At 33.6% G+C, this 17048-nt stretch overlaps 1 protein-coding gene across 3 annotated transcripts in view; it reads right to left on the reverse strand.

The window, feature by feature from the left end:
• The window catches only part of LOC115877647 (rab5 GDP/GTP exchange factor), a 54088-nt gene that overhangs the window by 13716 nt on the left and 23324 nt on the right, over positions 1 to 17048 (reverse strand). For all 3 annotated transcript variants that reach the window (XM_030893894.1, XM_030893893.1, XM_030893892.1), the window contains one exon: positions 10694 to 11018. In XM_030893894.1, coding sequence (XP_030749754.1) covers positions 10694 to 11018 — 325 coding nt within the window. The remainder of the gene's footprint in view (positions 1 to 10693; positions 11019 to 17048) is intronic.

The raw sequence follows: 17048 nt of genomic DNA on the forward strand, positions 1-17048 counted from the left end.
CGTTTTTTGATTTTTTTAAGTACAAATTACTTTCATATATGAACATACTTTTTGATACGATTTGAAAGGCTAATCATCTAGTAATTTATAATATGGTAATTCTGCTTCAAAATCAGTGTCCGGGAAAAATATTTTACCGCGTAGTATGCAGGAAAGTGCTACTTTGCGTATGCTAAAGTGTGCACAAATACGTCGGCGTTTTTTTTCTATCACACTTCTCTTTAACATATTAATATAATTTTGCAAACTCAAAAAACAGAGCGCTGTCGCCGCCGCCGCAATTTCTACGTTACTGATGGAGAGCAATAGTAATGCGAGGCGCAGTAGCTGCATGTAAACGGTCACTTACTTCTACAGCTGCCGTGGAATTATTGAGGGCAGGACAGCGGGCAGCGCGAGTAGCAGCGGCAGTGGCTGCATGTAAAGGGGGTATGAGATTCACAATCCTGAGGTAATAATAGGCGGTTGAAGCGTAGTGCTAGCCACATTACCTTCCTTGTATACCGAACGGCTCTAGTATAGCAAGCTGTACCTTGCTACTCCCAAGGCGTTAAACGCTATATATGGGAGCTATTATTATAAAAAAAACGACGTCAGGGGTGATGTGGAGGTGAAGATTGCTGTTACTTATTATAGGGAATATTATCGATCGTTATTTTTAAGCCAACTAGGCGCAATTCTTTTTCGATCAGACGATATTATAATTTCATTCAAAAGTTATTTATGCTGATTTAGATTTTTTCAGAAAGTAGTATATTTTCTTAACTTCAATGTATTTAGAAAATTCTACATGAGATGGAAATCAAGTTGAATTTTCTTTATTTCTTTAAATTCTTCGATCTCTTATTAAGTCTTTTTCAAACGTTTTTAAATTTCGAACCTCCTGCTTTGTAACTTTTTTGGCAACAAATATCTCAAAGATTTAAAGATTCGATTAACTACGATTGACTACAAACTTCAACAAACCATAAAAAGTAAACAATAAACTGAGAAAATTAAAGTTATTTTTAGTTATTTTACATTAGTTGACCACAGATAAGGAAATAGATTAAGGCTGACTTCTCTCAGCCTAAATATTTACCGCTGAGAATTTTGCACAGCGGCTGACTGTTGCTGTTCGTCAGAATAGACCGTTTAGGGAAATCGCTTACTCAGCCACTCAGTCGCTGACCGTCCCTGAACGCGCCCAGTTATAACCCCAAATCAAATGATAATGACAATTACTATAAAGAATATGCACTAATTTACAAAGTGCCCTAATGACGTCACCATCTCTTTCATCTGGTTATTAAGGGATTGAGAGAGTTCGACAATATATGACGTGACGGTGAACGATGCCTGAACAAACTATAGTCATTTGACTGAAATGATAAATTTTGGAACATTATATTTTTTTTAAATTAATCATAAATTTTTCTTCGAAAAAATTATGATAAAACAGTTTCTGTTAAACTTTTAACACAAAAAAGAGTTTAAATTTATTATTTCGGTCTAATAGCTATTTAGTCAACATGTTTAGTTTATGTCATTGATGACAGGTACTGATAAACTCGATTCCAAATATCCCGAGAACCATTATTTGTAGCGATTTTTACCAAGAGAGCCTTTTTACGTAAAAAAACGTCGTACGTAGTTTTATACAGGTACGGACGAAAAGTTATTACTCTTCAAACAAGTTTAAAAATATGTAGGTGACGCCCGCTACAAGTAGGAGTCATATTGACATCAAAATCAAATTTGTCATGCCAAAAAACTCCCTGACGCCTATTTTCATCCAAATATCGATGTTAGTTCGGAAATTATTTGGAAAAATCGAAATAAAATTGAAATTTTACACCCTGTATCTCCGAAACTTTAAGAATTTCAGGACAAACATTTATACGAACTTTTTTACATATTTTTATATGCAAAATATGCTGGCGAAGTTTCCAGAATACAATTTGGACAATCCTGTAGAGAGCTAGTCAACCTAAATTAGTGGTTTTACCATGAAAGATTATGATAAGATGGAAAACCCCAATGGAAATAAAAACACGTTAGATAGAGACAAAAAGCGGGATACTCTTCTTTTATGCGGCATTGCCGGTTTTTCATTAAACCATTTTTAAAACTGACTAAGAAATCCTTTTGAATTCTGATAGGGCAAAGTTAAGAACATTCATATATTAACAATTAACTACTCATTTTGCTATTAATGCTAATCTGCATATTATTTTACAATCTACTGCTATGCCCGCTTAATTTAATTATTTTTATTTCTACCTTGCCATTATTTCATCAAGCCTATCGCACATGTCTGCCCTTTGTATCTCTGTCTATCAAAAGGTCAGTCAACTACATTATCTTTGTCATACTAATTAAACTACAAACCACCGATTTTTAGAATGACCAGTAAATGTATTAATATACTTCAGGTTGATTTTATTATTACCACAAAATTAATTGGTTTCTAAGAATTTCCAAAAATATTTCTAATTATAACATTATTTGTCGAAACAATTGGGTTCTGTTACAAATTACAAAGAATTTTTATCTTTTGGCTAGTCATATTTAAGACAAAAACGAGTTAAATAGAAATAATTTATGATAATTCACTTAACTTTAATTGTTTGCAATTAATCAGATTTCTTTTATTAATCAATATGTACAGGATTTTAAAAACACTTGACATAACACGTGAAAGATTAGACTGAAAACGTGAATATTCTTCAAATTGTCAGAAAATATAAGTTGGTTTTATCTTAAAATGACCCGATCCTAATTACAGGTAGACACATCACTAAAGAAAATATTTTATAGTCCTAAAGTAATAAAATTTTAAAAAATATTTACCAAAATTAATAATTATTAAAAATCTTAATAAATAAAATTCTCTACAAAAACTAAGGCAATAAACGAAGGGATATATTACTATATGTCACTCAATATATATGTAGTATGGCAAGCTGTACCTTGCTACTCCCAAGGCGTTAAACGGGAGCTATTATTATTATTATTATATATTACTATACCGGGTGCGTCTCAAAAGTGGCTCACTCCTATAACTTTTTTATTTTTCAGATAAAGAACGAGATTTGGTATGCATATTTGCACCCTAGGCACCATCTAATGGCAGTTTTACTTTATTCGATAGAAAATGACGATCTGAATAGAATGACATATCATATGTCAACTTTTGACATTTTCGCTAAAGAATAAAGCGTATTTTAAATTTCAATCTAGAGTGCCATGGCTGTGTTAAAAACACTAATTTTTCATCAAGGAGCCTTGGAAAAATAGATTTGATCATCTGAAGTTTCTCGTGTCATGTCCTGGCCGGTTAAAATATGTCCAAATCGTATTAATTTTTAATCATATCTCAATTTTTTCAAATGGAACAAGAGTGGCTCATTAGCATATTTGGAAAAAACATTTTTTTTTAAATAATTTGGTATCACACACTTGGTATTTCCAATCAAATTGTCGTTATGAACTGCACGTTACAATTTCAAATAAACCATATGCGAAAATGACAAAAATTGACGTATAACAAGTCATTCTACTCAGGGTGTCATTTTCTATCAAATAAAATAGAAACATACCAAGGGTGTCATTTAAAACTCAAAAGTTGTAGTCATTTCCGGTGAAACAGGAAGTAGACCTGTTCGGTGTTGAGATTTGAACACTGGTGTTAGATGTTGATGACCACCGGTGTTTCAGTCGGTATACCGGTGTTAACACCGACACTGGTGTTTATCTCAACAACGGTGTTCATCTACAACACCGGTGTTGAGATCAACACCGGTCTCGGTGTCGATGTCGATGGTGCCGTTTGTTAGTTTTTTTTAAGTTTTTTTTAATGTAATTTTTTTTAGTTTATTTTACAGCTACGAATTTTTGTTTCTTTATGTTTTGTTTTGTTTTCTGTTTGTTTTTGATTAAACAATTTTTTACTTTATAGTTGTTTATCTGATGCTACCACTTTACTTTAGTGACTAGTCTAGCAAAAAAATATATTTAAATTTGAAAGCTTTAAGTTAAAGTCTCAGGAAGTGATCAATTGAATACGTCAATCAATCCTAATTTATATCATATACTAACATACCAAATCTCGTTTTTTTATCTGAAAAAATAAAGAAGTTATAGGGGTGAGCCACTTTTGAGACGCACCCGGTATATTAAATACCACCACTATTGCACAGCCTAAAAACATTATAAAGAATTTAAATAACTGCTCACTTTAAATTTATCATTAGATTAATTCTCATTTGAAAAAAGGTACTTTGACAACACTGTAGTAATTAAATAATATTTCTACTAGCCTTGAAGAAAAGGGAAGTAATAATATATATATCTAATAAAAATCATATGCCTTCCTTATTAGCAATATTTTGAACCTCTAATCACAAAACTGTAATAGTATTTTTAAACAGATATTATATTTTTAAATCAGATACTTTTTATAATACAAATATAATATTATATATAAATTATTTTAAACTATCAGTTTTAGTTTAAATTCTTTAAATCTATAACAAAAAAATAAACCTGGCAAATAATTAATCCTCAAAATACGGCATCGCAATTTAATTTAATCTTTTTACACCTGACAATGTATGTATGTGTCAAATTAATTTGATCATATACTGGGTGCGTCTCAATAGTGGCTCACTCCTATAACTTTTTTATTTTTTCAGATAAAAAAACGAGATTTGGTGTGTTAGTATATGACATAAATTAGGATTGATTGACGTATTCAATTGTTTTTGGTCACTTCCTGTTTCACCGGAAATGACTACAACTTTTGATTTTTAAATGGCTCCCTCGGTATTTTTTTACTTTATTTGATAGAAAATTACATGCTGAATATAATGACATATCATATGTCAATTTTTGAAATTTTCACTTAATAAAAAATCGTATTTTAAATTTCAATCTAGAGTGCCATGACTATGTTAAAAACACTGTTATTTAATCAAGGAGCCTTGGAAAAATAGATTTGATAGTCTAATGATTTTAACGTCTTGTCCTGACCGGTTAAAAGATGCCCAAATCGTATTTTTAATCATATCTCAATTTTTTCAAATAGAATGAGGGTGGCTCATTAGCATATTTGAAAAAAACATTTTTTATGAATAATTTGATACCACACACTTGGTATTTGAGTCAACTTTTCGTCATGAACCGCATGTTATAATTTCAAATAAACCATATGCGCAAATGTCAAAAGTTGACATATGATAATGTCATTCTATTTAGAATATCATTTTCTATCAAATGAAGTAAAGAAATACCGAGTTTCGGTCATTTCCGGTAAAACAGGAAGTGACCGAAAACAATTGAATACGTCAATCAATCCTGATTTATGTCATATACTTTTTTACCAAATCTCGTTTTTTTATCTGAAAAAATAAAAAAGTTATAGGGGTGAGCCACTTTTGAGACGCACTCGGTATATCATAATTGGCAGTGTAAAGTAAAAATTTGATGTCAAGTAAGATCAAGATAATATTGTCAGAACACAATATATAAAAATATCTATACCTATGTGGCGGATTCATCTCTCCAAAAAAATCATATATGGGTATTTGCCCACTGCAAGAAAATCTACAAAATAAAATAGTTATTTTTTGTAAACACTGCTGGCGTTAATCCAACGGAAACTACTTGTCAGCAGTTAGGTTTACAAATAAACAAATTTGCCTAACGAACAAAAAAATACAAAAAATAAAAAAAACTATTTAAAATATTTAAATGCAACTATTCGAGAACATTTTAGTTTTTTTTAAACAGACACGTCTACAAAAACCTATATAATCTATAATATTATCTATATAATGTCATTTTAACAGAACGTCAACGGTTTTTGTAGACGTATCTATTTTAAAAAAAAATTAGTGTTCTCGAATAGTTGCATTTAAATATTTTTAAAGAAAAAAACTATTTAAACATTAAGCATTTTGTTTGTTCGTTAGACAAATTTGTTTGTCTGTAAACCTAACTGCTGACAAGTAGTTTCCGTTGGATTAACGCAACAGTGTTTAGAAAAAATAACTATTTTATTTTGTAGATTTTCTTGCAGTGACGAAATACCCATATTAGATTTTTTTTGGAAACAATATATTATTTCTTCTTATACAGGGTGGCGCACCTCATTCGCCTCTGTTGATTATACGAAAACGGAAAGATGTAGAAACAACATATTTTATGGGTATATGTGGGGAGGTAATGTGGACAATTTAAAATTATTTTGAAATGTACAGGGCGTTTAAGAACTAAGATCCATACCAAAGTTATATTTTTTCTTATGGAACACCCCGTATTTTATTCCATTTTTGGATTCTTGGGCCCAAAAAAAGTTACATATTTAAATAATAAAATATTTTGTTTCTACATCTTTCCGTTTTCGTATAATCAACCGAGGCGAATGAGGTGCGCCACCCTGTATAAACAGTTAACTTCAAATTACTCAAGAAATGTCAAATATATTTGATAACCTTTTCCGAACGTTTTAGGCTGGCAACATACATATCGTCCCCTATCTCACGTACTGGCGTAACTGCATTTTAATAAATACAGAGAGAACAAAATAAAAAGTACCTGTATCACCAAAATTATTATCATAAAAATTTACAATTAAATTTTTATACGCTACATCGGATCCAAATACTATCGCTGCCATGATACCGTGATAGGCACAGTTACAGCACTTCTTGAGATAAAAGTTGTGCTTTCAGGGAAGTCCCAGATAGCATAACTATTTTTTTTTCGATTTTTCAGTTACGCTTATAGGTAAGATAGGGAGTGACATATGGAATCACGTTATGGAATGTTAAAAACGTTGAAAACAGAAAAACTTCAAGACGGGAGGTGACTGTATTCATTTACTGCATTCGAAATTATTCAGAAACGATATTTCGCATATCTGTGTAATCCATAGAATTTGAGACCTATACACATAGGTACAGTAATTTTCCATTCGGAGGGGAGCAAGGAAGGTGCCTCCACGCGTGCATTTTACACATATGTTAAACAAAGAAAACTAAAATGCCGGCGCTCCCTGAAAACGTTGTCCAAGTGGACAACGGCCAAACCTTCCACCACCGGAAACCAATGCAATCAAAAGCCAAAAACAAAAGCTGGCCCTTTTCAGAGCCAACTTTGACGATCGTTAGCCTGAACATTAAGGGAATCACCAAGAATAAAGAAGATATAATATCGCAACTATGCCAATCAGAAAAGTGGGACGTACTATGCCTGCAGGAAACGCATAGAGATGAAACAGCAAACAGACCCAATATTAAAGGAATGCGTCTGGCTATAGAAGCACCTCACAGAAGGTACGGGAGCGCAATATTTACCAGACCCGACATGCTGCTCTCATCCACGAGTAAGAAAATAACCCACGACATTGAAGTGTTAACTATCGAGAGCAGATCATTCACGATAAGCTCCGTATATAAACCCCCTGGCCAAAACCTAGACCTTTCAATGCCAGGAAACTTTAACAACCAGAAGACTCAATTTGTTGTGGGCGATTTTAACTGTTACAGCACCACCTGGGGATATGGCGAAACAGACACCAATGGTCAATTGCTGGAGCAATGGGCTGAGGCTACCAGCCTCTCACTTCTCCACGATCCCAAGCTCCCTTGCTCTTTCAACAGCAAAATTTGAAAGCGAGGTTATAACCCCGATAATTGCTTTGTCAGTAGGAACATCCATGACACCTGCTGCAAAAATGTATATAATGCAATTCCAAAGACACAACACCGACCTATCGGAATCCAAGTCTACTCTACAATCAAAACAACCAAAATACCTTTCCGTAGGAGATTCAACCTTATAAAAGCCAGGTGGCCTAAATACACACAAGTGCTGGGTGAGGAAATAGCCAATTTGGCCCCAACACCAAGCAACTACCACATCTTTGTTGAGTCCCTGCGAAAGATATCCAGACGATATATTTCTAGGGGCTGCAGACAACATTACATTCCAGGGCTCTCGAATACCTCAAGGGACACCCTGGAGCAGTACGAACAATTGTTTGCGGAAGATACATTCAGCGATCAAACCATCACCTGCGGAACAGCTTTAATGACAGCCCTCAGCGAGGCACGTGAGAAGAAATGGATAGAAACACTGGATAGAATGGACATGTCTCATAGTAGTAAAATAGCTTGGAATCTAATAAAGAAACTGGATGGTGACCCAAAACTAAGCAAGGCCCCTGCCAATGTAACACCCAATCAAGTGGCAAACCAACTCCTTCTAAATGACAAATTCAACTCCAAACGCCAGAAAACCAAAATCAAACGCCTAATACCAACTGAAAACACCAACTTTCAGAAATCATTTATCGTGAAAGAGTTGAACAATGGTATAAATACCATGAAGAATGGAAAAGCCGCTGGGATTGACGATATATGCGTGGAACAGATCAAAAATTTCGGTCCTGGAACCAAAAAATGGATACTGAAACTTTTCAACGTATGTCGCGAAACCTTTCAAATTCCAAAACTGTGGCGGAAGTCAAAAGTAGTAGCCCGGAAAAGATCCAGAGTCTCCGAAAAGCTACCGACCCACATCCCTCCTTTGCCATCTGTTTAAGCTCTACGAAAGACTAATCCTCTACAGAATAGAGAAGACCGTCGATTCAAAGCTGATTCCACAACAGGCAGGATTCAGACCTGGAAAGTCCTGCACCAGTCAAATCCTCGCATTGACAGAACATATCGAGGAGGGTTTTGAGAATAAATACATTACAGGGCTGGCCCTAGTCGACCTAAGTTCCGCCTATGACACGGTAAACCACATGATATTACTGCATAAAGCCAATGAGACCTTGAAAGATTACCACCTAGTCAAGATACTCGAATCCTTGCTCCAAAACAGGCAGTTTTCGTGACGCTCGAGGGCAAAAAGAGTCGATGGCGAAACCAGAAGAATGGGTTGGCACAAGGGAGCGTGCTGGCACCAATTCTTTTCAACATATATACAAATGACCAACCTATTCCAGATAACACTAGAACCTTTGCATATGCAGATGACCTAGCAATAACAGTTGAAGGCAAAGGGTTCGAAGATATCGAGGAGGAACTAGAAAGCGCCCTAAAAACAATGTCAACCTATTACAAAAAGAATTATTTAAAACCCAACCCCACCAAAACTAAAGTGAGTGCATTCCACCTTAATTCGAGACAGGCGACCCGCAGACTTAATGTTACATGGGACGGGACACTACTAGAACACACAGATAAGCCTACCTATCTTGGCGTCGTGCTGGACAGAACATTGACTTACAAATATCACTGCGAAAAAACACGCAAAGAAGTAGAAGCATGAAATTCCCTTATAAGGAAGCTGACCAATAGTAAATGGAAAGCCAAACCTACCGTGGTCAGAACTTCTGCTCAAGCTCTGTGTTTTTCAACTGCAGAATATGCCTGCCCAGTGTGGTGTAGATCTGTCCATGCAAAAAAGGTGAACATCAGTCTGAATGAAACATGCAGAATAGTGACAGGTTGTATGAAACCCACCCCCTTAGAAAACCTTTACAAGGCCGCAGGTTTTACAAGCCCCGATTTACGCAGAAAAGCTCATGAACATACTGAGAAGTTAAAACAAACCTTTGATGCTCGTCACTCAATTTTTGGCCAAGAGTGCGGCACAGGTAGACTTATATCAAGACGCCGTTTCCTAAGCCACCCCCTGGATGAACCTCCCTCCCACTACCCCTTAGAGAGGACCCACCAAATGGTGTTTCTAGCGACTGGAAAACCTGGAGAATGCTCAACCGAATCAGAACTGGGCTGGCCCCAGTAAAATCCAATTTGATCAAATGGGGTTTGCTGGACAGAAATGGCGACAAATGCGACTGCGGCGCCTTTCAGGACATGGAACATCTTCTTCAATGTCCTGCGTGCCGCCACAGATGTGCCCTCGATGACCTGTGGCTGACTAAACGGGAAGCATTGGACGTAGCCCATTATTGGGTTAATAAACTATAATATAATCCGGATACGAAAAAGTAAAGTAAGTCCATTCGGAATTTTGTATTTAGAATGCTTTCGAAATCAGAATTTCGAGAAGACAACAACAATGTGTGATCGAAATAATTTCTCTAGTAAATTATCTCATGCAAAATCGCTATTAGAAAATATTCTATATTTAATACCAAAAACTTTTAGTTGCATAATCGAGGCCGCAATTTTTAAATTCATTGTTGCCAACCAAGTTGTTCCATTTATTTATTTATTTCCTGACATTGTCATTCGTTTTGACACTTTAGTTTTGTATGAGTTTTTGGTTTAAATAGTGTTGTGATACTTTAAGTATAAAATGTTTACTAGCAGACCTTGCAGTCGAACATTGCTCTTTTTAGAACCTCTTTTAATGCGAAGTGTACAAGGCAGCTTAATAGCTGTAAAAAACTCATCGCAGCTTTATTAGAATATTTTGAACGAGAAAGCGGTAGTAATGGCCTTTATGTCCCTATGGTGTTGCTAAAAAGATGAGTTTTGTTGCTATAAATAACGACTAATAATGTTTACATGTATGTTTATAATTAATTTATTTTTGTTTCCTAAAATATTTTGATCAAAAGAAAATATGTAAAAATTGGCAACGCTGTGCCGGTCAAGCTTAATCACGTCACTAAAAGTTTATTTGATTTGAACTATAAATGAAATGTCTTAAACTTAATAATACTTACGTATACAGGCTGATCATGGCATACTTTTCAAAGTAATCTTCTAAATCAGTCCGCACTTCCGCATTGAGGTCTTGGTAAACGGGATAAGAATTAATGCGTGTGTTGTATAAATTGTAGTATTTCTGAGCCATTTCCGCCAGTTCGTCGACTGGTTTTAAATCCACCTCACTTAGCATCTTCGTGATGAACGCTTGTGCGCATTTCTCAAAGTCCTTCCTTACGTTGTCGTCTAAGTAGCCATATTTTGAAAGAAATTGCGTCATCAGTTTATTGGCGTCAGGATTGTTTTGTCTCGTGTTAACATATTTTTCGGGTTTCCCTGATTCTACAATTGCATAAACCATTTTATTAAATATGGATATTACATAAATTACTATCAAGTCAATAAATTTAAAAAAGTTACTTTTCAAATTTAGGAAAATACTATAGAAAGTAGCTATTTTCCAATCACAATTTGAGCTGCTGTTTGTTCATTCGATATTGTATATTTCACTTCCCATAATTGTTTTTTAGTATGTAATCCTCATATAAAATATTTTTTTTTGAAACGTCACAAAAGTATTAATTTTTGTGACGTGATTGACAATATAAAAAAATCATTTTAACGCCTAGGCATAAAAGTAAAGCACTTTTACGCCTAAGCACAAAGGCACGAAAATATATTATTAAACTGACACGAAGTGTCAAATTCAACGAGCGTAACCATAGTTTCTCGATATATAATTACATACAAGGCACATATAAAGGAAATAAATTTAGATTGGAACGTCCCAAGGATACTATAGAGATAAGGATAGTTCGATTCCTATCTTCCTGCACTGTCAGTTTTTTTACGTCATCTACTGACCGAGTTGAAGTTGGCGCTAAAGATTTTAGACAGTGAGTTATTTTTGCATTTGACGGAAGAGCGCACAGTGCGTTGGAAGATAAATTTAACGGGACAAAAGCGTTTGGTTAGAAATAAGCCAAAAAATGTGTACTGATAAAAATAAATAGTAGACATTCCAATTGATACAAAAATGCATGAATATTCTTTGTATTTCGATACATTTTTATCAACCAAATTTGGTCGTTTTCTGCTCAGCAAGGCAGAGATCATACGAAAACAAAATATTTACAAGTGCTTATACATTTTATTAGAAAGCCAAATTATGTTGAAGATTGCCAAAGATATGTACTTTTCTACTGTACGTATATTATTTGTTAAAATCCTTCGGGCCTTTGTTCTGCAGATATCAAACTTTCACTTTTTTTTCAAATATCGATATATTGAATGATGTAGATCTTTTGAGTTACCAATAGCTACCAACACAGGTAGTCACAGTCACAGGGAGTTCAAGCTTAACAGGTTTGAATGCCCAAAAAGATTAATTTCAATCGGATAGTATAAAAACAAAACAACTCCATCAAAAGGCACTGAGTTTAAAAAATTGTCTTAGATACTTACTATATATGAATTTACAATTACCGAGTGTTAAAATTAAAATTAAAATATCTATCTTATTTATTATTTTCAAAATAAAATATATTTTTTAAAATAAATTATAGAGGGTGTCACAAGATTACAAATTAATTAAAAAAAAACTGCTAAAGAGTTTTTTGATATCATAATTTTATGTATTTGGCAATAGTTTACAATACGGTTTTTGTGTGTCATGTACGAATAATATCATAGTTCTTGTATTTATTTATTAATAAATTAAGTTGTTAATAAATAAATAAATTTAACCATATTGTTGCTATATATTAGACCATTTGCTACGGTTCTTAGATTTTAAGTCCCAAACATTGCTCTTGAGATTTTGTCCCGCTAGAATAACCATCCGCTGCACTGTGGAGCGCTGGTCAGCGCGTGACGTAGCATTCCACGGCGACTACGACAGCGGCAATTTGACGCGATCGAACAGTCCTTTAGAATATATACAGTCCTTGGAAAAGTCCGTCAAAATATGCAATATTTTGGATCGCGACCATAGACAAACAAATAAAAAGAGACTGGCAAATTAAATGGCAAAGAGAGGGACAACGTTCCCGTAGCGCAACTCAGAATGCAAAATTTCATTCTATTTATGTCGATCTGCGCATTGCGTCTATTGGGCCCACTATCTCATTCTAATATAACAAGAGAGAAAGAAGCAGCCACATAAAACGTAATTTCTAAATAGAAATTAGAACAATCAAACAATCGCCTTTTGTTTTCATCATCATGACAACCAAGATGACAACATCATGACAATTCGTCATGTTTGTTAATTTTTCTTTTGGTGATTTACCTTTTTTTCTAAACTCTACATTTTATTGACTTATGAATATGGATAGGGAACAAATTCCTTTGTTCCATATAGGTATTTATATTTTGTTACTTATAATTTTAGGTTATACTATTTGTTATTTTATTTGCTGCCGGAGCCAGTATCATCTATTTTCTATATGTATTGGTGCCCCCTTTCTCTGATAGATATGTTAAAGACACTCGGTAAAATAAAAGTAAGTAGTTATATTTATCATCTTATTAAGAAAAAAGTAGAAGTAGTAGTGTCAAAAATATTTCGAACCTCTCTTAACATAAGAAATTAATACAATTAATTTTTTTCATTTTTTAGGTAGGTAGTTTATAGCTGGTTTATAGTAACCAGAAACTTTATTAATATACCTATTTTACTTTTGTTTTAGGATTAAAACTGGACTTGAAAATGGTTCAGGATCATGATTCTCGTAAAGTCTTTTTTGCTTGGATATTCACTTTGTTATTGCAATTAGGCAGTTTTTCGAAAATGAGATTTTTAATGCCCTTTAAAAAAATTGGCCGATCGTTTCCTGCAACAGTCAGTTCTTCTGCATTTAAAATTGGTAAGTGGGTGGAATAAACACTGTTATTTTTGTTATTATATTATAAAAAGTTTATTTATTTTTATGTATAAATAAATATGTTTATAAAACAGTACAATTTTTGCTTTTTTTATAATTTCCCTTATAATAGTAGTATTCTTTCGTTCTGAAAGAAACTGAAAATTTTCACTTAAACTGATTTATTCCCTACACCACGTTCCCTTTACGTGGTATAGGGAATAAATCAGTTAAAGTGAAAATTTTCAGTTTCAGAATGAAAGAATACTACTAATAATGGCCAATTTAAATTTTCCGCCAGCCAGAATGTGCGATAATGTCTTACGATACGTTTTATACCTATCTCTTTCTTTTTCATATAAAGCACACATAATAAAGAAAGATAGCAATAAAGACGTACGTCCTGCCATGATCCTGCTAATTGGTTTCAAAATGGTTATTCTGAGTTGCGCTACGGGAACGCGGTCCCACTCTTTACCATGGGATTTGTCAGTCTCTTTTTATTTGTTTGTCTATGGTCGCGACTGTTGTACGCGACCTGGCGCTGCTATAGCGGTTGCTAAGAACAACCGCAAACAATAACAGAAATAGTTTTCTCTTGTCAAAGTCAGAATCTTCAAAAATTATAAAATCTTTCAAAATTTTAACCGCCCTCATTGAAAAAATACCGAAAAGTGTTTAAAAAGTGGACTTAAAAACTAAAAAACTGTGTTGTGAACTGTGAACTGCAAAAACCATCGTGGATGGCATAACAGTAGTAGGTAACGTAGGTATAGCAACGTCGGAAAAACACATATTTTAAGACGTCTGGCACTTTGATATATCTTTTACTATGCTCTCTAGAACAGCATGCGGCCCATCTGGCTGCCGGTAAACGGTGCGTTCCCTACTGCGCATTGAAAGAAGATCCTATATTTTTATTAGTCCTTTAAAATCTAGTATTGAATATAAATCGATCATGTCTCCATAGCGCAGTGCGTAGAGTTTCCGACCATGAACCGATGATTCAGAGTTCGAATCCGGGTCATGGCAGAGACTTTTTTATTTTATTTTCGTTTATATTCTGATAGTAAAGTATTAAACATGTATTTTTTTTTAATTACCAGAATTATTTAATATTTTACTATCAGAATATAAACGAAAATAAAATAAGTCTTTGACCTCACCCGGATTCTCTCTGAGTTGATAAATTGATAACTCTGAATCATCGTTTCGTGGTCGAAAACTCTACGCACTGCGCTATGGAGACAAGTTCGATTTATATTCAATACTAGAATTTATAGGACTACATTAATAAAAAAAATATAGGATCTTCTTCCGATGCGCAGTAGTGAACGCAACGGGTATCAGCAGCCAGACGGACCGCATGCTGTTCCAGAGAGCATAGTAAACAACATATCAAAGAGCCAGACGTCTTAAAATACTTTCTCGAAAACGTTGCTAGCTCTTAGACTATTATATAAAATAAAGTTTCTTGTAAGCAACACACTGTATTTTATTTATAAAATTAAAAGAAAATAATAAATTTGAATAAATAATATTTGGCGACATAATTCCGGAAAAAAACCGAACCGATACGAAATTATCAAAAGCTTTGGGTCGCGATTTATGGGCACTTTCCAATCTAAACTGGTTCATAGACAAACTTGTTTCATTTATCTATGCACAAAAGTACGAAAATATATTATTAAACTGACATGATGTGTCAAATTCAACGAGCGTAACCATAGTTTGTCAATATGTAATGACATACAAGGTATTACTTTTAAATCTTTTTATAAATTTGAAATTGCTTAAAAATTATTTGTGGCCTTCGAAAAAATAGCATGTTCTATTCGGAGGAAAAATGACGTTTTGTGGCTCGCCTGTATGTCAAACATACGTCAAACGTACAGCTTGGCCGCGAGAAGTGTCGTTTTTACTCCTAATAAAACAATATAGGTACTATTTCTACAAAAAAAAAATAAAAATATACCAAACATCTAACTTAAATTGATTCATTTTTAAGAATAAAAAAATATCGTAAAAAAATATTGTAAGTTGTACCACATATCGTCCTATTGCTGCCAAAAGTCACTAACATTTTTCCGAACAACCAAATTCAATCACTATGTTTTGAAGCGGAGAATCGATTGCAAAAGTCATTAACTACGATTTCTGGCAATTTATGTTTTATTTTAATACCGAATAGTTACTAACTATAACATCTTTATCCCTTAACTGGTCCGGTAATAGATATGAATCATAAACCGTCCGGCGTAGTCTGTGGGACTACGCCTTCTAAAAAGTAAAAAGAACACAAAAACTAAAAAATAACAAATTTTTATTTTATTATATATTATATTATGTATTATTGAACTAATCTAGACAAAAATGGGTTCAATTATTGTAAACTTTAAAAAAATATAGTACAGGGTGTCCCATTTTGGTTGAAATCATACGGTATCTCCGTTATTAGTGAAGATAGAAGGGTGCGGTTTGCACAAACCTGTCTCACTTTTTTGTTAAACGAAAGATGCCGTAAACAAAATTTTCATAGCCTTCTTCGTTTCCGAGCTACAGGGTCTTTTTGAAAATTTTGCAATTTGGGACACCTCCTGTATCTCTGTTATTGTTAAAGCTATCGAGAAGGTAAAAACTGTTTATTGTAGAACTTTTTACGTAGAATACAGCGGCGTAGTCTGTTTTTCTACCAAAAAAATATTTTTGAAAATATGAACTAAAGTTATGTTTTTTTAAATGGAACACCCTGTATATTTATAAATCATATGATCTGTTTTGCCATAGGCTTCTCAAAAATATATATCACTCTATATTTATTTTCACTATTTACTGCAATATTTAAAAGATTTTATTAACAGATCACATTTATTAGTAGGCCATGATTGATAATAAAAGAAACTAAAGAATTATTAAAAGTATACTGCTATCTGTCTCTTGTTTTATTTTGGGAGCCGCTAATAAATTCTTTATATATTAGCGAAACTTAACTCTCTACCTCTATTTGTAAATCTTGGAATATGTGTATACGTAAGAATAATCTATCGTATCGGAAATTTTAGATATTCCTTTAGCTAATTTACGTGAAATATACTTTCAGCAAGATGGGGAACATTCCCCCTCATAACTATGGAAATATTAGAATACTGTTAAATTATTTTTCAAATCAATGAATTGGAGCCAATGAACGCATATTGATAGCCTCCTCGATTCCCGGATTTCGCCGTTCTCGATTTCTGATTTTGGGGATTTTTGAAATACGAAATATATCGTGAACACTACAACAATGTCGAACACCTGAAAAATGCTTTAATAATTCAAGATTTAGATATTTGCAAACCCATCCCGTTATAAAAAAAAAGAAAAATATATTCACAGTTTCAGTGGTAACAGTTATTTCAAAAGTAAAATATATCAATCCCAAATAAATTTTAATATGTGTATGACTATTTTAAATACCATTTTGATTTTTTGTTATTTATCACGGCCTACTAATAAGAAAATGATA

The sequence above is a fragment of the Sitophilus oryzae genome, unplaced genomic scaffold (assembly GCF_002938485.1).
Source record: "Sitophilus oryzae breed Bouriz unplaced genomic scaffold, Soryzae_2.0 scaffold_1496_pilon_pilon, whole genome shotgun sequence".
NCBI lineage: Eukaryota > Metazoa > Arthropoda > Insecta > Coleoptera > Curculionidae > Sitophilus > Sitophilus oryzae.